The sequence below is a fragment of the Tenrec ecaudatus genome, chromosome 1 (genome assembly GCF_050624435.1).
Source record: "Tenrec ecaudatus isolate mTenEca1 chromosome 1, mTenEca1.hap1, whole genome shotgun sequence".
NCBI lineage: Eukaryota > Metazoa > Chordata > Mammalia > Afrosoricida > Tenrecidae > Tenrec > Tenrec ecaudatus.
In genome coordinates, this window is record NC_134530.1 from 4,853,967 (window position 1) to 4,875,180 (window position 21,214).

Consider the following 21,214-nt stretch of genomic DNA (forward strand, 5'->3'; position numbering starts at 1 on the left):
CCCCCGGCTTCGCCTCCCGCTGCCGCCGCCTGTGCTGCCGCCGCCGCCGCCGCCGCCGCCGCCGCTGCCGCCGCCGCCGCCTCCCGCGGCCCGGGCCCCCAGCCGCCAGCATGCCGCACGCCTTCAAACCCGGAGACTTGGTGTTCGCCAAGATGAAGGGCTACCCACACTGGCCCGCCCGGGTGAGGCCGCGCGCGAGATGGGCCCGGTGGGGTGGGGTGGGGGGTGGGGCAGGAGGGCCCCCGGGCCCGGGGGACCCGCGCACCGCAGGTCCGAGAGTCCCAGGGTCCCGCCCGGCGGAGGCTGAGGCTCGAGCGCCCCGCGCGCTGGAGTCCGGGGGAGTCTGAGGGTCCCGTGCATTCGAGTGGGGAGGGGTGTCCCGGGGCCCTTTCGCTGGGGTCCGCTCTTGAGTGACCCGCGCGCTGGGGTCTGGGTGTCCTGGGGCGAAGCGGCACGAGGTTTGGGGTACCTGGAGCCTGAGAAGGCTTAGGGTCAAGGCTGAGTGTCCACAGGGCAGCAGGGTTCAAGTGTACTGGCCGGTGAGTGGGGTGGGGGGTGGGGATGGGCTGAGATCTGAGGATAGGAATCAAAACGGAGGGCAGAGCGGTACCCCCAGGCTGCAGAACCTAGGGATCGGAAGGGCCCTCACTGAGGGCGAGTTGAAAGGAGGATGCATGAATGGACCGGGTTTGAGGTCAAGACCGAGGGTGTCTGGGGTCTGTGTCTGAGGATCTGCGAGAAGCCAGGGATGGAAATGGAAGTGGGTGGACGGGTGGACTCTGTCCTCAAGGTCATGGCTGGGGTTAGGGGGGCCTGCACCAGAGAGAGAGGAGTGGAGTAGTGGGCCTGATAAGACTTGTTTGCAAGACCCTGGGAATAGGTGCCCTGAGGAGACCCACCTCCCTTTCACCCTAAATCTGCTGGAGGAGCGTGGCTGAGCTGACCAGTCACTAGAATGAATGGGGTGGGCTTGTCCTCACCGATGCTCTGGAGAAAAGGAGCAACCCAGGGGATTTAGGGGAGGGGGCATTCTTTTGAGGGAGGTGGGGGCCCGAGGGAGTCAGATGGCCTAAGGGAGTCAGTCTGAGGGGTGACCTGCGTCTGGGGGTCCTGTTCCTTGCAGATAAGAAAAGAGGTCAGCCAGAGTGAAGGAGGGATCAGGAAGTTCTTGTCACCTCCGGGTCACAGGGCTGCTGTTGCCTCCTGAGTTTGGCAGGACTGGAGCAGTTGACAGCTGCTTGGGGGCCTGTCAGCCAGGAGAAGGGTGGAAGGCTGAGGCCCAGGGTCTAAGCGGGAATAAGCAGGATGGGGTCTCTACCTGGCCTGCTCTGTGGGACCCTGGGAGGCTTCTGAGTTGCTTGGTGCCCTTAAGGCACCTAACTGGCCTGTAGGTGTGGAACGGTCTCCCCAGGGTGCCGGGAGCTGGCGCCCTCTGGGCACCTCTGCCCTGCAGCCCCAGAGTGTCAGGGGCATGCCCTGGGTGGGGCCGAGGCAGCACTCAGGGTGACTGAGTTTGGGGGTGGAGTGTCTAGGGGCGGCGGATGGGGGTGGATGTGTGTGGCCAAGGGCTTTGAGGAAAGTAGCCCAGGGGAGTGGGGTGCCTGGGGCAGGGTGCCTCCAGCCAGGTGGAGAGATTGGGACCCCAGAACCCACCCTGTCCTGATCAGCTTGCCCAAGCCGGGAAACTTCCCAGGTCCAAGTCACTTCTCTGCGCTCCTTGTTTCCCTCCTTACCAGAGCGCTGCTTCTCCCTCTCCCCCTTCCCCAGCCGGCTGCCAGCACCTGATTGGAAGTGAAGGGGCTGCTCGCCTCCTGTGGGGAGGTGACTGACAGCTGCTGGAGCCCGTGGGCCTGGAGGGACAGGGCGGGACTTCCTGGATGCTGAGGGCCTGTCTCCTGCAGCCCACCCCCCACCCTCTGCCCCCTTGGAGCTGCCAGCTGCAGCCTGAGCCCCAGCCGCCTTTGGGGGACCACCCGTGGATCGGCTCTCTGTGGGCGGGCAGACGGTGGGGGGTGGGGTTGGGGAGTCAGAGAGGGCTATGGGAGTTTGAGGAGCTGTGGCTGGTCCCACTCCCTGGGGGGCTTCAGAGGCCCCCCGTTTGGCCTTGCTCTGGTGAAGCACCTGGGGGCTGGGGCAGTTTGCTGTGGGGTCAGCACAGGAAGGCAAAGTCTTAAGTGGAAGATGCTGACTGGGCCTGCCTGCGAGGACCCCCTCCCTCCCCACCGCTTCCCCTTCCTCCCTTGGCTGTTTTCTGGGTGATCTCTCGGGTCTGGGGGTGAACCTGCCTTGTACCCGGCTGCCCCCTGACCATCTCAATCACCCCCTTGCTGCAGATTGACGACATTGCTGATGGTGCTGTGAAGCCCCCACCCAACAAATACCCCATCTTCTTCTTCGGTACACACGAGACGTAAGTATTCCCACTGCCCAAAGGGAGCGGGGTGGGTGGGGCTTGATCTCCATGCTGCACCCCTACGTCCCCCCCACACCACCCCAGCGCCCTGGCTGACTGGGGTCTGGCCCCACGCTTCCCCTCCCCAGAGCTTTCTTGGGACCCAAGGACCTGTTTCCTTACGACAAGTGTAAAGACAAGTACGGGAAGCCCAACAAGAGGAAAGGCTTCAATGAGGGGCTCTGGGAGATCCAGAACAATCCACATGCCAGCTACACTGCGCCTCCGGTGAGTGCCAGTGCCGGCAGCGGCCAAGACCCGAGGGTGGGCTGGCTGGCCCTGCTGGGTGGGCGGAGGCCTGGTGTGAGGGGTAAGGCCTGGTCTGGGTAAGGCCATCAGGTGGGTGAAAAGCAGGATGGGAGGAGCACTGGGCCACCACTGAGGGGGGGGGCTGTGAATGGGGTCCCAGGCGGGCTGTTCTTTGCCCATTTACCCACTGTGGAGGTTGGTGCGGGAGGAGGGAAAGAAAGTCTGGGTCAGGTGGTGAGGGTGGGGCATTGGCTGGGAGGGGAAGAAACACTGGTGGACGTTCTAGGGGACCGTCGGGAGCAGGTGACATCTGGGGTGGGCCTGGTGCCGTCTGGCCTGTGGTTTTCTGTGAGCAGGGGACCGTGTAGTTCTGGGAGCCTGGGAAGTTGGCGTCGCGGGGCTGTCCTCTGTCTGTGCTGGGGGGCATTGACCTTTACCCTGTCTCAGGTCGTGGTGGGCTGGGAAGCAGGAAGACAAGCGAGTGGGCTGGTTTGACGGTGCTGGTTCTGCGCCGTAGCAGGGTGTGGAGCGGCCCCGCGGGGGTTCCTCTGTGTCTTTCATTGTGGCAGAGAAGAGGCGTGGTAGCACCCACCCCCCATTGGCCCGTGGCTGCCTGTCCAGGTGGGGCCGGGGAGGATCTTCCTGGAGCAGAGCTCCGCACAGGGTTCCCTGGCCGGCCCTCCTCAGGAACAGGCAGCCCGGTCTTTCTCCTGCCGCAGGGGCACTTCTGCCAGTGCTGGGTCTTTGAGTCCCCAGGGCACAGCCGATCCCAGGCCCCTCCCTCCTGCAGACCCTTGGAGAAGCAGCTGGGCAGGGCCTCTGGACCGTGAGTTTCAGGAGACGCTGGCCACCAGTCAAGGTGGCTCTAGCTCCGGCCTCCGCCGGCTCCTTCCCAGCAAATCAGCCCATCACTGACTATTTATTGGGCGCCCACTGCTTGCTGGATCCCACAAAGAGGCGACCACCCTCCGCCCCCCTTGGTGGCCTCCTCCAAGTCATCCACATAAGTCAGAGGGGTGGCGGCTCCCTCTCTTGCACAGGGGGGCACACTTGGTGACCAGACGAGGTCCTGAGCACCCCCCTGAGCGTCTGTGAAGCGGAGGCCTGGGGACCCGGGTCCCTCTTCTCTTGGCCCTGGTGCCACAGCCTCCCTGGTCCCTGAGCCGCCCTGCTCTTGTGCTGCCTGCAACTGGTTCTTTCTCTGCTGCGTTGTGAGCGGCGGACAGGCCTCTAGCGCGAAGTCCCCAAGGCACCCTGCCACCCTCTCATGGTGGCCACGGCCACCAGCGGTCTCTCCCCATGCTTCCCTCCTGCCGACAGCAGGCATGCGGCTGTCTGCTCCCTGAAGAGCGGCAGCCTCTGAAGCCCACGGGCCATTCCACGCTGCCCCAGAGCTCGCTGGGAGCTGGGATCAGCTCTGGCTGGGTCTTGAGTGTTTTGTTTCCTGGGAAGGAAGACCTCAGCAGTGGGGTCCTATCCCACCCTTTAGCTGCCCCGAAACCAAACACCAAACTCATTGCCATGGAGTCTGTTCTAGTCTTTTTTCTCTAGCTACAGCCTCCACTTTGTTTTTATTTATTTCTTTAAAGTCATTTTATTGGGGGCTTTTACAGCTCTTAAGACAATCCATATTTGTACGTGGGTTTCCATTATCCCTTTCCTACTCGAGCCCTTGGTATGAGTTCTGCATTTTCCCCTCCCTCCATCCCCAGCCTCCCACCGTCATAAACCCTTGGTAAATTATAAATTATCATCATTTCCATATCTTACGCTGCCCGCCGTCTCCCTTCACCCGTGTTTCTGTTGTTCGTCACCCTAGGTGGGGGTGATAGTGTTACATCACTGGGATCGGTTTCCTCTTCCAACCCCCGCCCTCATGATATTCCAGACAGCTCTTCACTTTTGGTTTTCAACAGTTTCATTGGCAAGTAATTTACATAGTATAATCCAATAGCTCAATCACTCAGTCATACTCAGTGATCTTCCAGGACAGGGTAGAACTGCCCCTGTGAATTTCTGAGACTGACTCTACAGGAGCAGAAAAACCTCATCTTTTCCCCGCAGAGCGGCAGGTGGTTTCAAACTGCCAACCTTGCAGTGAGCAGCCCAGCATGTAACCACTGTGCCACCGTGGCTCCCTGCCCCTGGTAACCGCTCACGGACTTTCGTCTAGGTTCCTGCATGCTTCTGGCCTTCTTCATGGGCTTCCGGACTGGGGGGTGCTGTCTGTCTGTCTGTCTGTCCGTCAGCCTGTGGCCTGTATGGGGCAGGTGTCCTCTCTCCTTTGGTTTGGAGGGTCCTCCGCCCGTTGGTGTGTGTGTCGTTCACAGACAACTGCTGAGGCTGCTTCCGCCCGGAGGCCTTGTGCCTGGGTGTCCCTGCCTCCCGTCTCCTGGCTGGCTCTCCCAAGTGTGTGTGCTCTGAGGACCCGCCTCCCTTCGCCACAGCGGCTGCCCCATCTCAGCAGCAGGGGCGGGCCAGGGCCTCCGAGTCCTTGCTTGTGGTTGGCATTGCTCGTCTTGGTGGTTGTCGGCAGGTGCCCTGGTGTCTCCCTGGGGCTTGAATGGGCCTTTTCCCAACGCCGCCACCTGGTGCTGGGCCGTGGCCTCATGGAGGCCGGCATCAGCGACCGGCTTCCCTGTTCTAACAGCGCAAGATCGGTTGCTTTGTTGCTCTGTCTCTGCTCCTAGTCCTTGGGAGCACACCGAGAGGAGCCTGGCTCTTTCTGCCAGCCTTGTGGCCCACCGTGCGTGCCCAGCCCCCATCTTTAGGAAGGCCTGCCCCGCAGCCCTGACCAGTCAATGGGAGAAAAAGGCCCACCCCTCGCATGTCCTTTGGTCTTCCCAACGGCCCTGCGCATGGGCGGAGCCACAACACAGAGCGTCACACCTTGTGTTGCAAAGTCGGTTCCCACTCACAGCCTATGTAGGGGCCCCACCAAGACTGTCAGTCTTCCCAGGAGCAGGCAGCCTCCTCTTTCTCCCGATGAGCAGCTGGTGGGTTTGAACTGCCGACCTTGCAGTTAGCGATGCAAAGCTTACCTGCTGGCAGCACCAACATTCCTTGTTGGCTAGGCAGGCAGTGGCGTGTCCCCCATTTTACAGATGAGCCCACTGAGGACCACCCACAGGGCTGGCCTAACCGCCGCCAGGGACCCAGCTGGAATCTGAGACTGGTGGATCTAGACCAGATCCTGTCCCATCGCACCACTGACCCAGCTCTTCCTCTGGGGCAGGGGGTCTTGCAAACTGCAGTGTCTAACAGCCTCCCTCGGCCCCACTCACTCATTGTCAGCAGCAACCCCCAGAAGCACCCCCCCCCCCCAACACACACACACATTGCCATTTGACCCCTGGGAGCAGACTCAGCTCTGGGAGAGAAATGCTAGGTTCTGTGAGGGGGCTTCAAAAGCTCAAGGAAAAGTGGAATTAGGAGAGTGGGAGGTAGGGAGGGTGATGGGGTTCGGGGAGCAAACAATGTCTGTGGGAGGAGGGAGGGAGCACCAGAACTGATTGTGATCACACAACTCAATTTAAAAGCGATTTAACCATGAGAAAAGAAAATTTTTCTGAAATTGGGGTAATGATGGTACAATTTTTTATCTGATTGAACTATTGTATGATATGTGGATTATGTGCCAATATAACTGGAAAGAAAGAAAAGTAGAATTAGAAGGTCCTCGAAGTTTTCCGGGAGCCCTGGGAGTATAAGTTTCCCAGTTGGGCAGCGAACCACGGTCCTTCAAACCCACCAGCACCCCCAAGGAAGAGGCGGCTTTCCACTCCCATACACAGTGACGGCCCAGAAACCCAGGGCCTGCTGTGGGTCAGCACCTGCTCCATGGCAGGGAGGGAGGGGGAGTGATTTGTCCCAGGAGCCCCGGCACTGGCCGTGTGTCAGATTTCTCTTTGGGCTGCTCCCCGCAAGGTCAGCAGTTTGAAGCCACCAGCCACTCCTCAGAGAAAGAGGAGGCTGTCTGTTCCTGCCAAGAGTTCCAGTCTTGGAAATTGCGAGGGGCAGTTCTACCCTGCCCAGTGGGCTCAGGTGAGTTGGAATCGACTCACGGTCGGTGAGTTTGGAGATTTTTTTAGAGCCCCCCCCCCCCCCCCCCAACTTGTTGAAGTCCTTGGGCTTATTAGTGGTAATTCCCAACCCTTGGAGGGGGCGTGGAGCATCTTCCCTGACCTCTACCCACTTGGTGCTTGTAGCACCCCTTCCCCAGTCATGACATCCACAGATGTGGCCCAGTGTCCACTTCGGGTTAGAGGACCCCTGTGTGGGGGCATCTACTCATTGTGGCCTTGTCCCCCGGTCGTTGAGAGAATGGGGCTCCTCGGGTTGTTTGGGCTCCCCACCCCACTGGCGCTCAACCTGTGGGCAGAGTGGCGGTGGCTGAAGCTGTGACCACATGGCCAGTGTGAGACCCCCCTCCATCTGGCCAGTGGGAGTGCTGGGGAATAATCCCTAAAGGGAGGCACCTGGGTGCACGAGCCCCCCTGAGGGCAGGCGGCCCTGGGTCAAAGGCCTGGCCCCACCCCTCACAGCTGTGTTGTCCCAGGTCAGGCGGTAGTGATGGGCTTGGGAGTAAGGGCCCGGGCTGGGCTCCCCCTCTGCTCTCCCCAGGGCCCTGCCGGCACGCGCCGTTTGTGCTGAGCCTCTAGCCCCTCCATGCCGCAGAAGAGGAGCTTTAAGATGACAGCCAGGAGCAAACACAGCCGACCGCTTCCACGCCACCCAGCGCCCACGGGGCCTAGTCCCCTGGCTGTGGAGGGCACGGTCCTGGCTGATGGGGCAGCTCAGCATCGAGTTTACTATTGCTGTTTACTATTTGCTGTTTACTGTTGGGCTTTGTTCCACACTTCCAATCCCCCAGTGGCTCCTCGGGAGAAAGATGGGGCTTTCTGCTCCAGTAAAGAGTGACAGAGGCCCTTTCTGCCCTGTCCTTGAGGGTCTTTGAGAGTCAGCTCGGTTCAATGAGGTCTTTGGTGGTCCCCAGGGCTTTGAACCGGTTCATTCCAGTACAGCTTCCCCTTGAGAGCATGCCTTTCCACTTCACATCTACACCCACCCCACCCCATGGCCCTCGCTCGCGTTGATTCCAACCCACGCAACCTGATGGGACAGGGCAAGGCTGCCCCCTGGGCCTTGTCAGGCTGGCAGCCCTCGTGGAAGCAGGCAGCCTCATCTTTCTACTGCCGGGGAGCTGGGGGCGTCAAGCCGCCAGCCTTCAGTTAGCAGCCAATTGCTAACCCTCTGCACCTCCAGACTCTTCCCCCAGGCAGCGGCCCTGACCCCTTGGTGATGCATCTGTGGCTACCGTGAGAATGTGCCCATGTTCGTTAGACTCACTCTGGGGTGGAGAGGTAGATGCTCAGTGAGGGGTTGAACCCTAACGAACTGACTCAAGGCCCTGGTTCTCCATCCTAATGCTTCCCCTAGTGCCTGGGGTCTGACAAGTAGCCCCCCAGCATAACTGCTGGTCTCTCTTTGCCAGGAGTGGTGGACACAGAGGGGAGTTGGTAATAGGAGGGCATGGAAGGGGTGACTAAATGCCTCCTTTCCCATGAGACCAGAAGAACTGGATGGTGCCCGGCTACCATCACTGAGCATCTTGATCATTGATTCTAGGGAAGAATCCTGATCAAAGAGGGGTGGGGATGGGGGGGACACAGACCAGACTGACCATGGACTCAAGGCTTTCTGACACTGTGGAGGTTGGATGTACCCCTGAAACAACAACCCCAAGAGTACCGTGAACTGCTAAAAGGCCCGGCCTGTCTGTGTTGGAAGAAGTATGCCCAGAGCGCTCCTTAGAGACAAGCATGGCGAGACCTCATCTTACATACTTAGGAAATGTTGTCAGGAGAGACCCGTCCCTGGAGAAGGACATCACGCCTGGTAGAGGGACAGCAGAAAAGAGGAAAGCCCTCAACGAGCTGGACTGGCCCGTGGCTGCATCCAGAGGCTCAGGCCCCTGTGCAGGGACAGTTGTGAGGGAGCAGTGTTTCTTTGTTGTGCGCAGGGTCGCTGCGGGTCGGGACCGACTCCATGACGCCCGCCACCAGTCTAATTCAGACCACATCACCAGGCAGAGCCTGCTGCCACCAAGTCATCTTGGTCCGGCAGTGGCCCTGTCATGGGGTCCCTGCCCGGGGTGGGTCTCCAGGACCGTCCATCTTCCTGGGTGCAGGCAACTTCCATTCTCCCAAGGAGCCGCATGCTGGTGGACTTGAGCTGCCGACCTTGCTGCAGACCTGCCAGGACCAGGAGGAGTCCTAAAACGCCCTTCCAGTTTTAACTAGTAGAGACTGTCTTTGAAGAACTCTCTACGTTTCGGGCCACGGAGCTCACCTCATGGGCACGGAGCCTCTGGGTGTGGATCAGATTGCCTAGAGCAGTGGTTCTCAACGCTCCTCATGCCGACACCCTTTAATACAGTTCATGTTATGGTGACTTCCCCCACTCCCACCCCAACCATAACATTATTTTCGTTGCTACTTTGTAACTTATTTTGCTACTGTTATGAATGGGGTGATCATTGTGAAAGGGTCCTTCAACCCCCCAAAAGGGGTCACGACCCACAGGCTGAGAACCGCTGGTCTGGAGCCTTTGGGGGACCCTGGGTTCTAGGCCTGGCTTCATCCCCGGCAGTGGGATGGGCTGGTCACTTCCCTTGTCAGAGACACCACTCAGGCTTTGGAAAGGCGGCTGGCCTTCCTGAGCAAAGCCGGGTGGGAGCCAGGAGGAGTTTGTCACAGCTGGAAGCTGTGTGCCGAGCTCTTGGGCATACGTGTGTCCCTGTAAGGTCGGGGGTTCGCCTGCAACCTCGGGAACCTGGGAAGAAGATCCGGACGATGTGGAGCGCAGTGTTTAGTCACGAGGCTCTTATGGGGGGCGGCAGGTGGCTGCCACGCACAGTGCCCGCCCCGGCTTTGCTGTGGTCTAGACCTGTCCCATGACCTCTGCCCACCATGGGGATGGCGCCAGCCCTGACGCCTGAGGTCACAGTGGACAGAGACCCAGGTTGGAGACCACCCAGCCTCCCATGCGTAGCTGTTAGCCACCGCTCATCTGTGGAGGGTGGCATGTTGTCATGGTGACAAGTAGGTTTCAGCAGAGCATCGGGCAGGCTGGACGAACCAGGGAGAGCGGCCTGGCCGTCTGTTTCCAGGGGTCTGCCCGTGAACAGCCAACTGGATCACGGCAGGGCCGGCCGAGAAGCCTCCGCCTTAGTTGTCCACAGGCCGCTGGGTTCGGGCTGCCCCAGGGACAGCTGCAAGCTAATGCAGAGAGGGGACTCTGGGATCTGGCTCTTGCTGCCTTGGTACTGGGCCTTAATGTCAGTGTTGTGGTGGCAGGGTGGGGGGGTCAAGGGTGGGGGTGGCTGTGATGCTGGGAGCTCACCCAGGGTGAGCGGGCTTTAGCTGAGCTTCCCGACAAGACAGACTGGGAAGGAAGGAAGGCCTGGTGACCCCTTCTGAAAACACTGGCCAGTCAAGAAGCACATGGGTGGCCGGGGCACGTCCCCTTCAGGGTGATGCTGACCCAGACCTCATGGGCCAGGACCTGCGCAGCAGCTCTTTGCTCCGTGCCTCTATCTGAATGGCTCTGTCCCCGAGAAAGGGGGTGTCTTCCTTCTCCACTACCCAGGAGAGGCTTCAGGCTATCCCAGCACCTGGGGGAAGGTGTGGTGGGTCTGGCTGTGAGCGTGGGCTCCTTCCTCCAGGGTTTTTCAGTGGGGCTTGGCTCCACACACTCTGAGCTGTAGTCCCCTCAGAGACCCCCTGCTTTCTGGTTCAGTTGGCCCATTGCCAGCCCCTCAACTGCCTCTGAGTTTCCCTTGCCGGGCACCGTCTAGTGCTTCCGGTCTCAGGCTTGTAGCAGACCGGAGCATTTTCATTAGCCCTTGACTCCTCACCCTCCCGCCCCTCAGCTCTAAGCTACTCCGGTCCACAGTCAGTGTCTGGGGGGGGGGGCTCTGTTGTGGACCCTCCCCATCATTGGAGACGGTCACTGCGTGTCTTCCTTGTCTGGCTTCTTGGGTTGACCATGTGTTCATGGAAGCACATGCCATGGCGCCACTGCCTCTGTGGCAAAGGGATGCCAGTGCCCGGGCTTCAGGCACTTGGCTGCCAACCTTCTGAAAAAACAGCCACCGAAACCCCTCTGACCCAGGACGGCCGTGCTGGCTTACGATCCCCTTGCAGAGTTGGGCTTGACCGAGTTGTGCTGGACGGTTGTGAACCTCCGTCTCTCGTGCTAGCCGTCATTGAAGAGTATGCTCGGCTTGCACGTCTGGTACAGCCCTGCTGGGTGCCAGGCTGTCCCTCCGCGCGCACACACACCCCACTCACACTGTGGAAACTGAGGCATGGGGTGGCTAAGTCACTTGCCCAAGATCCAGACCTGATGGGCTTGCCACCCCTGCCCATTTACATCTCACCCCGGGCCTCGGTTTCCCACATCTGCAGAGCCCGTGGGTGCGGGCCTCTGGCTCAGCCCTGAGCTGCACGGTGACTCTCGGCTTCCACTCCACAGCCCGTGAGCTCCTCAGACAGCGAGGCCCCCGACGCCGACGCCGTGGGTGGGAGTGACGCCGAGGAGGACGGTGAGGGTCGGGGGGTCATGGCTGTGACCGCCGTGGCCACTTCCGCCGCCAGTGACAGGATGGAGAGCGGCTCGGACTCGGACAAGAGCAGCGACCACAGCGGCGGCCTCAAGCGCAAGGCCTCGGCCTTGAAGGTAGGCCAGGGCTTACTTCTGGGGGGTCGGGGACGGGGAGGCCTGGTCTTGCTTTCCCACACGCTCGCATCCGGCGGCAACTTCAAGACACGCCTCTTAAACACACTCGAGAGTTCCTCCCGGCATCACCAAGCTCGCTCTGTGACCAGGCGTGCCAGCTGTTTGACAGTGAAGACCCGGAGCAGCCACTGCCGAGCCCTGCTCCCTCCAAGCCCTAGGCGGCCACTGATCATGCACTGTCCGCAGATCTGTCTGTCTGCCCTGGAGCTTGTATGGAAAGGGGCTCGGGTAATGTGTGTGGGTTCCCTTTTTTCACTGGTGTTTGCAGGGTTCTCTCCCGTGTAGTGTGGATCGGGGCTTCCTTCATCTGCGGTCAGGCCAGAGTCGGTTTCCCCGGACACGTGGGCAGTTTCCACCCTTGGGGGGTCTCAGGAACCGTGCTCCTGTAACTACGCAGGTCCTCTGGCCTCTCCTTTGCCTCTGGCGACTTCTGAATATGGAGTGGGCCATCCTTCACAGCAAACGTTCAAGAGACAGAAAGCAGCAAATGCGGGTGAGGGTGCGGGGAGACCGGAAGCCTCCTCCACGGGACTGTACGAGGGTAACAGCAAGGCGCTGCCGCAGGAGCTGGAAGTGGAAATGCACGTGGTCCAGCAGTCCCTGTCCATGGTGCACGCCCTGGGGAAATGCCCTGGAGGCATGGGCACACCCAGGCTCGTAGCATGATGTCCAGGAGCCAAAGGATGGAAACCACCTCAGTGCCCCCCTCCCCCTGAGATGAGTTAAGCACATGTGGGCGTGCACGCGTGGCCTGGGAGACCACACCACGTTGGAGAGCGCCGACGCAGCCGGGATGCACCTCCCCACGTGGCATCAGCCAGCCACTGTGTCTGAGAGACCACTGTGGTCGAAAGTCAAGAAAAGGCTTTTAAAAAAAGAAAAGGCTTTCGCAAGGAAAAGCAACATTCACTGCTGGTCAGTTCCCAGAGAGAAAACCCACTGCCACCCAGTCCATGCGGCCAGCCACCCAAGGTGTAGCCACTGCACCCCCAGGACGACTAGCTCGGGGGTGGGGGTAAATCAGGAAGCAGAGGGCAGTCAGTCAGCAAGATCTGGGTGCGGAGGGGGGCCCGGTCAGCCAGTCCTTCGGGTGGAGACAGGGTGGGTTCTTCATTCCTGCCGCACGCACGCACGCACAGTGAGGTGGTGATGCTTGTCCTGTGTGACCGTGTCGTTGCACAGTTCCTGTGCCGAAGCGCCCACACACAGGAACTGGAGAGAACAACCCTGCAGCGCCGAAGGGGCCGAGCCACGGTTCTGACCACACACGGACGGGTGGGAATCTCTGTGGTCTTGCTGTGCCCACATGGGCGCGTGCGTGCACGTGGACAGAACCAGCAATGCACACCTGCATTTGGCGTCTCTTGCGCCGCCCCGCTGGTGGTACAGACAGAATTGCTCGACTGTGAAACAAAGGGTCAGCTGCTTGAAACCCTCAGAAACGCCTCAGCAGAAAGGTCTGGCAACCGACCTTTCAAAACCAGCCCTTGGGGAAAAAAATGAGGAGCTGATACCAAGGGCTCAAACAGAAAGCAAATGTTTTGAAAATGATGATGGCAAAAATGTACAAATGTGCTTGACACAAGGGATGGATGTATTTTGAAAAATATAAAATGATTTGAAAAAAAAAAAAAAGTAGATGTCAAAGGCCAAACCAGTTTTATATAGTCCTCAAGGTATTCCCAGGAAGAAAAGATCATCCAATGTCATACCCTTGTAAATGATGCTGGTTTTATTCTTACTGTTTGGACTTTTATGAAGTAGTAGAATGGGAACATCAAGAATTCCATCTTATGCATTCTCATGTGTGAAAAGATAGCTGAAACGGCTATAAATACTATCCTGGAGTTTAAAAAAAAACAACCCAGCCCTGGGACGCCCCACGGGGTGCACTTCCGTGTTGCTGCCCACAGAGGGCGCCCGGAGTCAAGAGTTGCTGTGGCAACCACCGGGATGGTTGGCTGTGCCTTTACCTGGCTGGACAGCCGTCACCTCTCACCTGCTTTGTGTGTGTGTTTCTGGGAAGGGATCCCTGGCTTTTCTCAGGTTGTCCCGCGGGGTCCCCAGCTCCAGAAAACTCCCAGAGAGCCCAACTTTCATCTGGGCTGTGAGCCTGCCGGGTCGGAACTGAGCCAGGCGCTGTCGCCTCATCCTCTGAGGTGACCAGACTGCCCCCTTGCAGATGCCCGTGTCGAAACGTGCCCGGAAGGCCTCCAGCGACCTGGACCAAGCCAGCATGTCCCCATCCGAAGAGGAGAATTCAGAAAGCTCTTCCGAGTCTGAGAAGACCAGCGACCAGGTGGGCAGGTGGGCGCACCCTCAGCGGGTGGCGGGGGGGGGGGGGGGGGGGGGAGGGGCAGCTGGGCACACCCTCGGGGAGCGGGACCCTGGGGAGAGCCCGCAGGACCCAACCTCACGTGCCCCTCCGTCCAAGGACTTCACGCCAGAGAAGAAGGCGGTGGGCCGGCCCCCGAGGCGCGGCGCCGTGGGCAGGAAGAAGAAGGTATTGTTCGTTTGTTTTCTGTGCGCGCACCCATGCCCACCTCTGGGAAGCCCCGAGAGGCTTTGGGCCGCAGGTCCTCCTGCAGAACGGCCCTCAACGCCGTGTCTGGGAGCGTGTGGACGGCCGTCATTTGGCGGCCACGGTCGGCGCAGGCCACAGCCTTCTGGAGGCTGAAATTGGGGGGAGGGCGGTGTAACAAGGAAGGAGCCCTGCGTGCACGTGTGAGCGCGCGCGGGGGAGCCCCAAGATGCAGATGCCGGGGTAGTTGGGGTAGTTGAGGTCTGGCAGGCCGGGCACCGCCCTCGCGGCCGGGCAGATGCAGGGACACGGGACAAAGGCCGGCGCCCGGCTGGGCTGGGGAAGGGGGTTTGGGGCCAGGCAGCTCCGGCCCACCTGCTTCTCTGGCCCCCAGACGCGCGCCCTCACGGCCTCTCCGCAGAAGGTGGCCTCGGCCTCCGACTCGGACGCGGACGCCGACTCGGACGGGCCCAAGGACCAGCCCGCGCCCGCCGCCAGGTCGGCTTCCTCCTCGTCCTCGTCCTCTTCCTCCTCCTCCGAGTCGGACGTGTCGGTGAAGAAGCCCGCGCGGGGCAGGAAGCCAGGTAGGGCCGTGCCGCGGGGCAGCCTCTCCCGGGCCCCTCTGCCGCCCACCCCGTGGTGGTCACTCCCCGCCCTCTCGCCGTAGCTGAGAAGCCGCCCCCGAAACCCCGCGGCCGGAAGCTGAAGCCGGAGCGGCCCCCGTCCAGCTCCAGCAGCGACAGGTAGGTGGCGGGCCGGGCGCCCCTGGGCGGGGCGCTGCCCCTGGCCCGCACTCACGGCGCCCGCCCGCCCGCCCGCCCGCAGCGACAGCGACGAGGTGGACCGCATCAGCGAGTGGAAGCGCCGCGACGAGGCGCGGCGGCGCGAGCTGGAGGAGAAGCGGCGGCGCGAGCAGCAGGAGGAGCTGCGGCGGCTGCGCGAGCAGGAGAAGGAGGAGAAGGAGCGGCGGCGGGAGCGCGCCGAGCTCGAGCGCGAGGACGCGCCCCCCCGCAGCGGGGCCAGCGCCAGCAGCGGCGACGAGCTCCGCCCCGAGGACGTGCCCAGCAAGAAGCGGGGCCGCGGCCGGGGCCGACCCGCACGCCCACCGCCGTCCTCCTCCGACTCCGAGCCCGAGCCGGGGCTGGACCGGGAGGTACGGGCCAGCGGGAGCCCAGGGACGGGGCTCTGCATCGGACCGTGGTGGGAGGCCCACTAACAATGGCTCAGGGTTCCTTCCCCCTCCCGTGGTGCCTCCGAAGAAAGGCCTGGCCACCTGCTTTCCACAGGAGCCTTATAGAGTACAGTACGGCCCTGCACACGTGGGAAGTGCCCCGAGTTTGGGTTTTATTGAGCACCTGTTGTTGGCTAGGCCCTTCCCTGGGGGGTATGGGAGCAGCCGCCAGTGAAACCCCAGCCCCAAGCCTGATGGCTACGGCGTGCTGGCCCGTGGTGGCACAGAGGAGAATAGTGGGGAGGAGGAGGCGCACAGGAGGCGGGGGGGAGGCAGAATCGACTCCAGAGGCCTGGCTGGAGAAGGTGCTGTGTCTGAGGCCTGCTTGACTTGAGAAACACACAGAGACACCCCTATAGGTGTAAGAAAGAGCTTCTTATCAAGGAGTAATTACATATCACTGAAGCAGCCCAGCCCAACTGAAGTGCCTAAGTCTGATACTAATCCATAGTCCCTCCTGGGACTCATGCAACTGCATGCACTGATGCAGAACGCAGGAAGACCACAGGCTGGTGGGTGCAGAGTCGAGTGGGTGTATGGTAGCAACCAGGGCGAGCCAGCAGGAAGGTGAAGGTGGGGTGTGTGTGCCCCAGGACCCTCCTTATGAGGAAGCCACGCCCACAAGGAGTCCCCAGCACATCGTGACCTGATTGACAGGCCAGACTCCACCCCTACATTTTTATATACAAGTTGATACGCAGTCACGTAACTACCACATGCTGGTTAGCGTTCTACATCTGGGTGAACAGGGGAGGAGGTGTGCAGTCAGGGAACCCCGTGAAAGAGCCCTGGGGCAGGATTAGTTCTGGCCAGCTGGAGGGATGGCAGCATTGCGGCTGGAGCAGTGTGGGGAGATGGGGAGAGGAAGAGGGGGGGTGGGCGAAGGGTTGGGGCAGGGCCTGCAAGACCTGGGGTCCATGGGCGCACTCAGGCATTGACCCGAGGGAGGTGAGTGGCCTGGAGGGCTGGCCCTGACTTGGGTGCTCTGGAGCCCTCTGCTGCCCGGGAGGCTGGGGCTCAGTCTCGCTCTCCCTCCAAGGCAGCTTATTCGGCCCTGGTGGCAGGGAATGCTGCCCCGGAATGGGAGGGTCTCTGGGAGAGGGTGTCCCTGGACAGTCCCCTGACCCCCCCACCACTCCCGATGCAGGGGAAAAAGTCCACCAAGAAGCAGCCTCCGCCGCCTCTGGAACTGACGAGGAAGCCCAGCCAGAAGGAGAAGAGAGGCCGCCCGGAGGAGAGGCCTCGAGCCAAGTCAGCCCCCTGCCCCTGCCCCACACCCCACCCCGCCCCTCAGGTCTGCATTCTTTGGGTGGAGGGTGGGGGCAGCCTCAGGACTGGGCTAGCTAGCACTGGCTCGACTGGGGACGTTTGTGGGGGCTGGCCAGGTAGAGGCCAGGGCTGCTGCTCTGTACTCCCAGTGCACAAGGCGCCCTCCCAAAGGAGGTGCCAGGAGAGGCCCTGCCTCCGGCCAGAGGCTCTCCAAGCCCCAGGAGGGATGGGGACGGTGCGCCCCTCCTGGGCGTTGGTGATGGCGCCCCCCCAATCACCCAGCCACTGGGGCCCCGAAATTGCCTTAGCCACGTGTACCGTAAACCATCTCCCTGTTTGGCTCATAGCTGAGGAGGTTTGCACTGACCCCTTGGGGTCTGCCTGGCCCCTGCACCCCCCTTCTGGACAGGAGGGTGGGCAGAGGACTGGTCCCTGGGGACCCACCTAAAGAAAGGTGTCCTCTGCAGGCCCCTGAAGGTAGAGCGAACCCGGAAGAGGTCTGAGGTGCTCCCACCCGACAGGAAGATAGAGAAGAAAAAAGGTGAGGGGGAGCCCCAGTTTTGGGGTGATGGGGAGACAGGCCTGTTTGCTGGGGGGGGCAGGTGTCAGCCAAGCGGGTCCCCAGCTCTCACCGCTGGTGCTTGTATCCTCAGAGCCTTCGGTGGAGGGGAAGCTACAGAAACTGCACAGCGAGATCAAGTTTGCCCTAAAAGTGGACAACCCGGTACAGTGGCAGCCGGGGGTGGGGCCTGATCAGGGCAGGGGCGGGGCCCTGGTTCGAGGCCCATTCAGCAGACACCATTTCCCCACTCCCTCCACACAGGACGTGAAGCGGTGTCTCAGCGCGCTGGAGGAGCTGGGGACGTTGCAGGTGACCTCCCAGATCTTGCAGAAGAACACGGATGTGGTGGCCACGCTGAAAAAGGTGAGTGGGAAGCAGGTCTGCTCTCCTGGGGGCTGTGGGGGGGGGGGCTGCTGCCCTGCCCCCTCCCTGAGCCTGGCTCCTCTGCACAGATCCGCCGCTACAAGGCCAACAAGGAGGTGATGGAGAAGGCGGCCGAGGTCTACACGCGGCTCAAATCTCGAGTGCTGGGCCCTAAAGTCGAGGCCACCCCGAAGGGCACCCGTGCCGGCACGGAGAAGGCCGAGGCCGAGCACCCTGAGGGGCCCCCAGAGGATGCGCCCACGAACAAGGTGGAGGGCGAGCCAGCGGCCGGTGAGAGCACCCACTGGTGGTCCTGGGCACCAGGGTGGGCTCGGGATTAGAGGCCCCAGGCAGGTAGGTGCTGCCCAACTCAGACCATCCCCTCTGGCCAGGCAACTCAGGCATCGTGTCAGCTGTGAGAGCGCTAGGCCCCAGGTGCAGAAGCCCCAGAGAGGTGGGGATGGGGCCGCTGGGAGCAGGGCTCCTTCCTGGCAGGACCGGGGCCTGGGCCCCTCACAGTTGTATGAAGGTGGTCCCGTCCCCCCCACCCCCCCCCCCGCGCATTCAACCTATCAGCTGAACAAGCCTTTTGGTCCACTGGGTGGGCATGGGCGGTCGGGGCACCAGGTGGACCTGGTGTCTGCCTGGGTGGGCACTGGGGACCAGGCTCTGGGTCTCACTAAGTGTAGAAGTGCCAGGGACCCTTGAGGTTGTGCAGGCCCCCCACCCACCCCCCTGGGCAAGGTCTCCAGCTGGGAACCTGGCCCGCAGCCTCCTGTGCGCCCTCCCTCCTCCCAGACCTCCCCACCCCCGTGAATGGCGAGGCCGCGTCCCAGAACGCCGAGAGCACAGGCGACCGTGAGCAGGACGACGCACTGAACTCTGAGGGGGGGCCCCGGGGTGACTCCTCCGAAGACCTGCACGGCGAGTAAGTGCGGCCCGGGTGGGAGAGGGACGGGTGCCGCCCACGCCCGCCAGGAGCAGCTGGGCACCTACGAGGCCCTGGGGCCCACTGTGCCCTACCGGGGGCTAGGGGAGTTAGATCTTGTTGCTGAATTCACTTTGGTGAGAGGGACGTCTGACCGTCCTGGCTGGCCCTCACCATCTCCCCTGCCTTTTGTCCCTCACAGCTTGCAGGAGGGGCCCGACCCCAACAGGCCCGGGAACAACCGGCCGGAGCAGTCACAGACGGACTCGGAGTCCCTGGACGAGGAGAGCTGAGCCCACCCACCACCCCGCGCCCCGTCTCCCCCACACCACCCAGGACAGTAGAGGACTCGTGGGGAGGCCCAACTAGGCCTCTGGGCCTGTCCCCGGGGCTGTCTGCCTAGAGGCTGTGGTTTCGAGCTGACATGAGATGAATATAAAGGGTTTTTTAATGAAAGCACAATCACTTTTATTGGCTTGGATTTCTAGCAGTGCTGATGCAGCCCATCAGGGACAGGCCACCAGCCCCTTGAGCTGGCACAGGGCTGGGGCTGGGTGGGCTCAGGGAGGAGGGAAGCCAGCTGGGGACCAGGCCAGGTCAGCGGGAGCAGACGCCGGGCTGCAGGGAGGTGGGCTGACTCCCCACCTTGCAGGAGACGCTGTGTTGACCGGTGGGGTGTCCGTTCTGCCGTGCGACTTGAGACTGGGGTGCCTCCTGGGACCCAGTGTGTCCGCAGACATGACTCATGCCCCCAGCTGCAGCCGCGGCCACCCTCAGAACTAAGAAAGGGGCCGTGTGCATGTGTGTGTGTGCACACAAGGTCTCAGCCCCGTGGCGTGAGTGGTGCAACAGGAAGGCTCCAGAAGCTTCCATGAGGGCTCACTGGGCTCCACCTTCTCCCAACAACATGCCTGGGTCCTCGCCACCCTTTTGGGGTGCCAGGGCCCAGCTCTCCCGCCAGCCTAGGAGCTGGAAGGATCAGCACTACTTATGCCTGGCGGCCACGCTGCAAAAAACCAAGGGTATGGCCTGCCACGGCCCCCAATGGCATGAGCAGCTCTGTGCTCAGCTGTGGGGAGGCAGCTGGGACCCCAGAGAGTTACCCGTTGCTACCTTGTCCAGGTCAGCTTCCCAAGTGCCTGGTGGCTCCATTCTTCCACCTGAGACCACGGGGCCTACGTGGTCAGGGAGCTGGCATCCTCTCAGCTCCTGGCGCTCAGCGGTGGGCGGGAGTTGGGGTCTGCCTTATCCAGTGCCTGGTGCTCAGTGGTGGGGGGACCACGACCCCAGAACATGGGCAAGTAAGTGGTGAATGTAAGGCCTCAGCCCAGCCCCTCCCATGGGGCCGTGGCCTTCAGGACACCCTGTGCTTGCTGCCCACAGCCTGGGCCCTGGCTCCTGAGGGACAGTGGGTGTGATGTTTTCAGACAGGAGGGGGTTGGGGGACAGGTGCTGCTGGCTTGTACTGACTGGGAGGTCCCCTGAGCCACAGAGGCAGGGGTGCCATCTTGGCCCCAAGACACTGGACACGCTCTGCTCAGAGGAGCAGGTGCGGAAGAGGGCGGGGGCAGGGTGCCGCTGAATGGTGCCAGTGGGCTGGCAGAGGACACGGGTTCCTAGCACGCGGTCAAGCCCTCTGCCCCGCTCGGCCGGCACCCGCACTGCCATCAGGCCGGGAGGTTTGCCGTGGGAATTTCAAACGCGGTGGATAAGTCTCAGTGGCGCTTCCAGACTGAAGAAAAGCCTGGTAGTCAACTCTCAGGTCTCAGCCTGTGCGAACCAACGGACCCCGACAGAAGCTTCCTGGAGGTGGTGGTGGCACGGGGTTGAGCCGACGGGCAACGGGGAGGTGTGCAGCAGTGGGCAGTGGTCTGCCATTGAGGAGGGCGGGGCATCCTCCGGGCAGAGGGCACCTACTGCGGTGGTGTGTGGAGGGCCCACAGCTCCTTCCGCTTCCCTGCTAGGGAGCTCCCAGTGACAGCAGCTCTGGGGAAAGGCCAGGAGGTGGGAGGTGGGCAGCTCAGAGAGCCCCCCCCCTTTCCTGGGTGTGTGTTCCCCATCTCTCCCCTCTGCCCCCCAGCCCGCAACTGCCAGGTGCATCCCTCTGGCTGAGTGTCACTTGCCTGGAGCTGGACTTGCAGGGTGGGTGGGTGTGGCCCTGGGTGTGGCCCTCAGGCATGGGAGGCTCCAGGCTGGCTGGGGGGGCGCTCCTTCACCCCAACCACCATCCGCTACTGCTGCTGGGGCCCCTGGGGCAGCGCAAAGGGCCCCACCAGCCAGCTGAGCGGAGGGCTGTGCTGAACCTGAGCCAGCAGCCCCTCCAGCCCCCGCCACGCCTGGTTGACGCCCTCGCGGCTCTGCGCCAGACGCTCCTGGGACAACTCCCTCAGGGAGCCGGTCGCCGCCAAGACCCCGTACAGCTCACACAGGCTGTGCCGGGCCCGGGCCACCTGCTGCTGGGACTCGCTGGGCAGGCCCTGCAGGCCCGAGGCCAGGCCACCGTAGGCCACGTGCAGCTTCCGGATGAGCCCTCGCACCCTGGACAGCGCCCCGGCGTCGTCCACCTGCAGGAGGAAGGGGCCGGGTAAGCGGAACAGGGAGGGCCTGGAGCGGGGGACCCGTCGCCCCACCATACACACCTCTTGGCCACTGGGTCCCTCTGATCCAGCAGTCGCACCTTGTTCCAGCCTTGGCTGCTTGGCCTTCTCTATCTGGAAAGGAGGCAGCCTTGAGAGGCCAGGACGCCGCCAGCCTCCTTTCTAAGACTCACCATGAGATACGGGCATGGCCAGGAGTTAAGGACCAGCTGTATCATGGTGAACTGGCTGCCTGGGTTG

The 21,214-nt window shown here is 62.0% G+C and overlaps 2 protein-coding genes across 2 annotated transcripts in view; one reads left to right on the top strand and one right to left on the bottom strand.

Moving 5' to 3' along the window:
* Positions 1-18,833, top strand: HDGFL2 (HDGF like 2). The gene is made up of 16 exons (XM_075545102.1): positions 1-182; positions 2,334-2,410; positions 2,542-2,680; positions 11,240-11,443; positions 13,686-13,802; positions 13,938-14,006; positions 14,419-14,608; positions 14,692-14,767; positions 14,850-15,177; positions 16,403-16,506; positions 16,992-17,065; positions 17,178-17,248; positions 17,348-17,449; positions 17,539-17,740; positions 18,248-18,377; positions 18,580-18,833. The coding sequence occupies exons 1-16, from the start codon at positions 111-113 to the stop codon at positions 18,668-18,670; spliced, it is 2,046 nt and encodes a 681-aa protein (XP_075401217.1). The 5' UTR covers positions 1-110; the 3' UTR covers positions 18,671-18,833.
* The window catches only part of PLIN4 (perilipin 4), a 13,395-nt gene continuing 11,006 nt past the window's right edge, over positions 18,826-21,214 (bottom strand). The window contains exons 7-8 of the mRNA XM_075545100.1: positions 21,017-21,088; positions 18,826-20,941 (exon numbers count right to left, since the gene is read on the bottom strand). Coding sequence (XP_075401215.1) covers positions 20,609-20,941; positions 21,017-21,088 — 405 coding nt within the window. The 3' untranslated portion in view covers positions 18,826-20,608. The remainder of the gene's footprint in view (positions 20,942-21,016; positions 21,089-21,214) is intronic.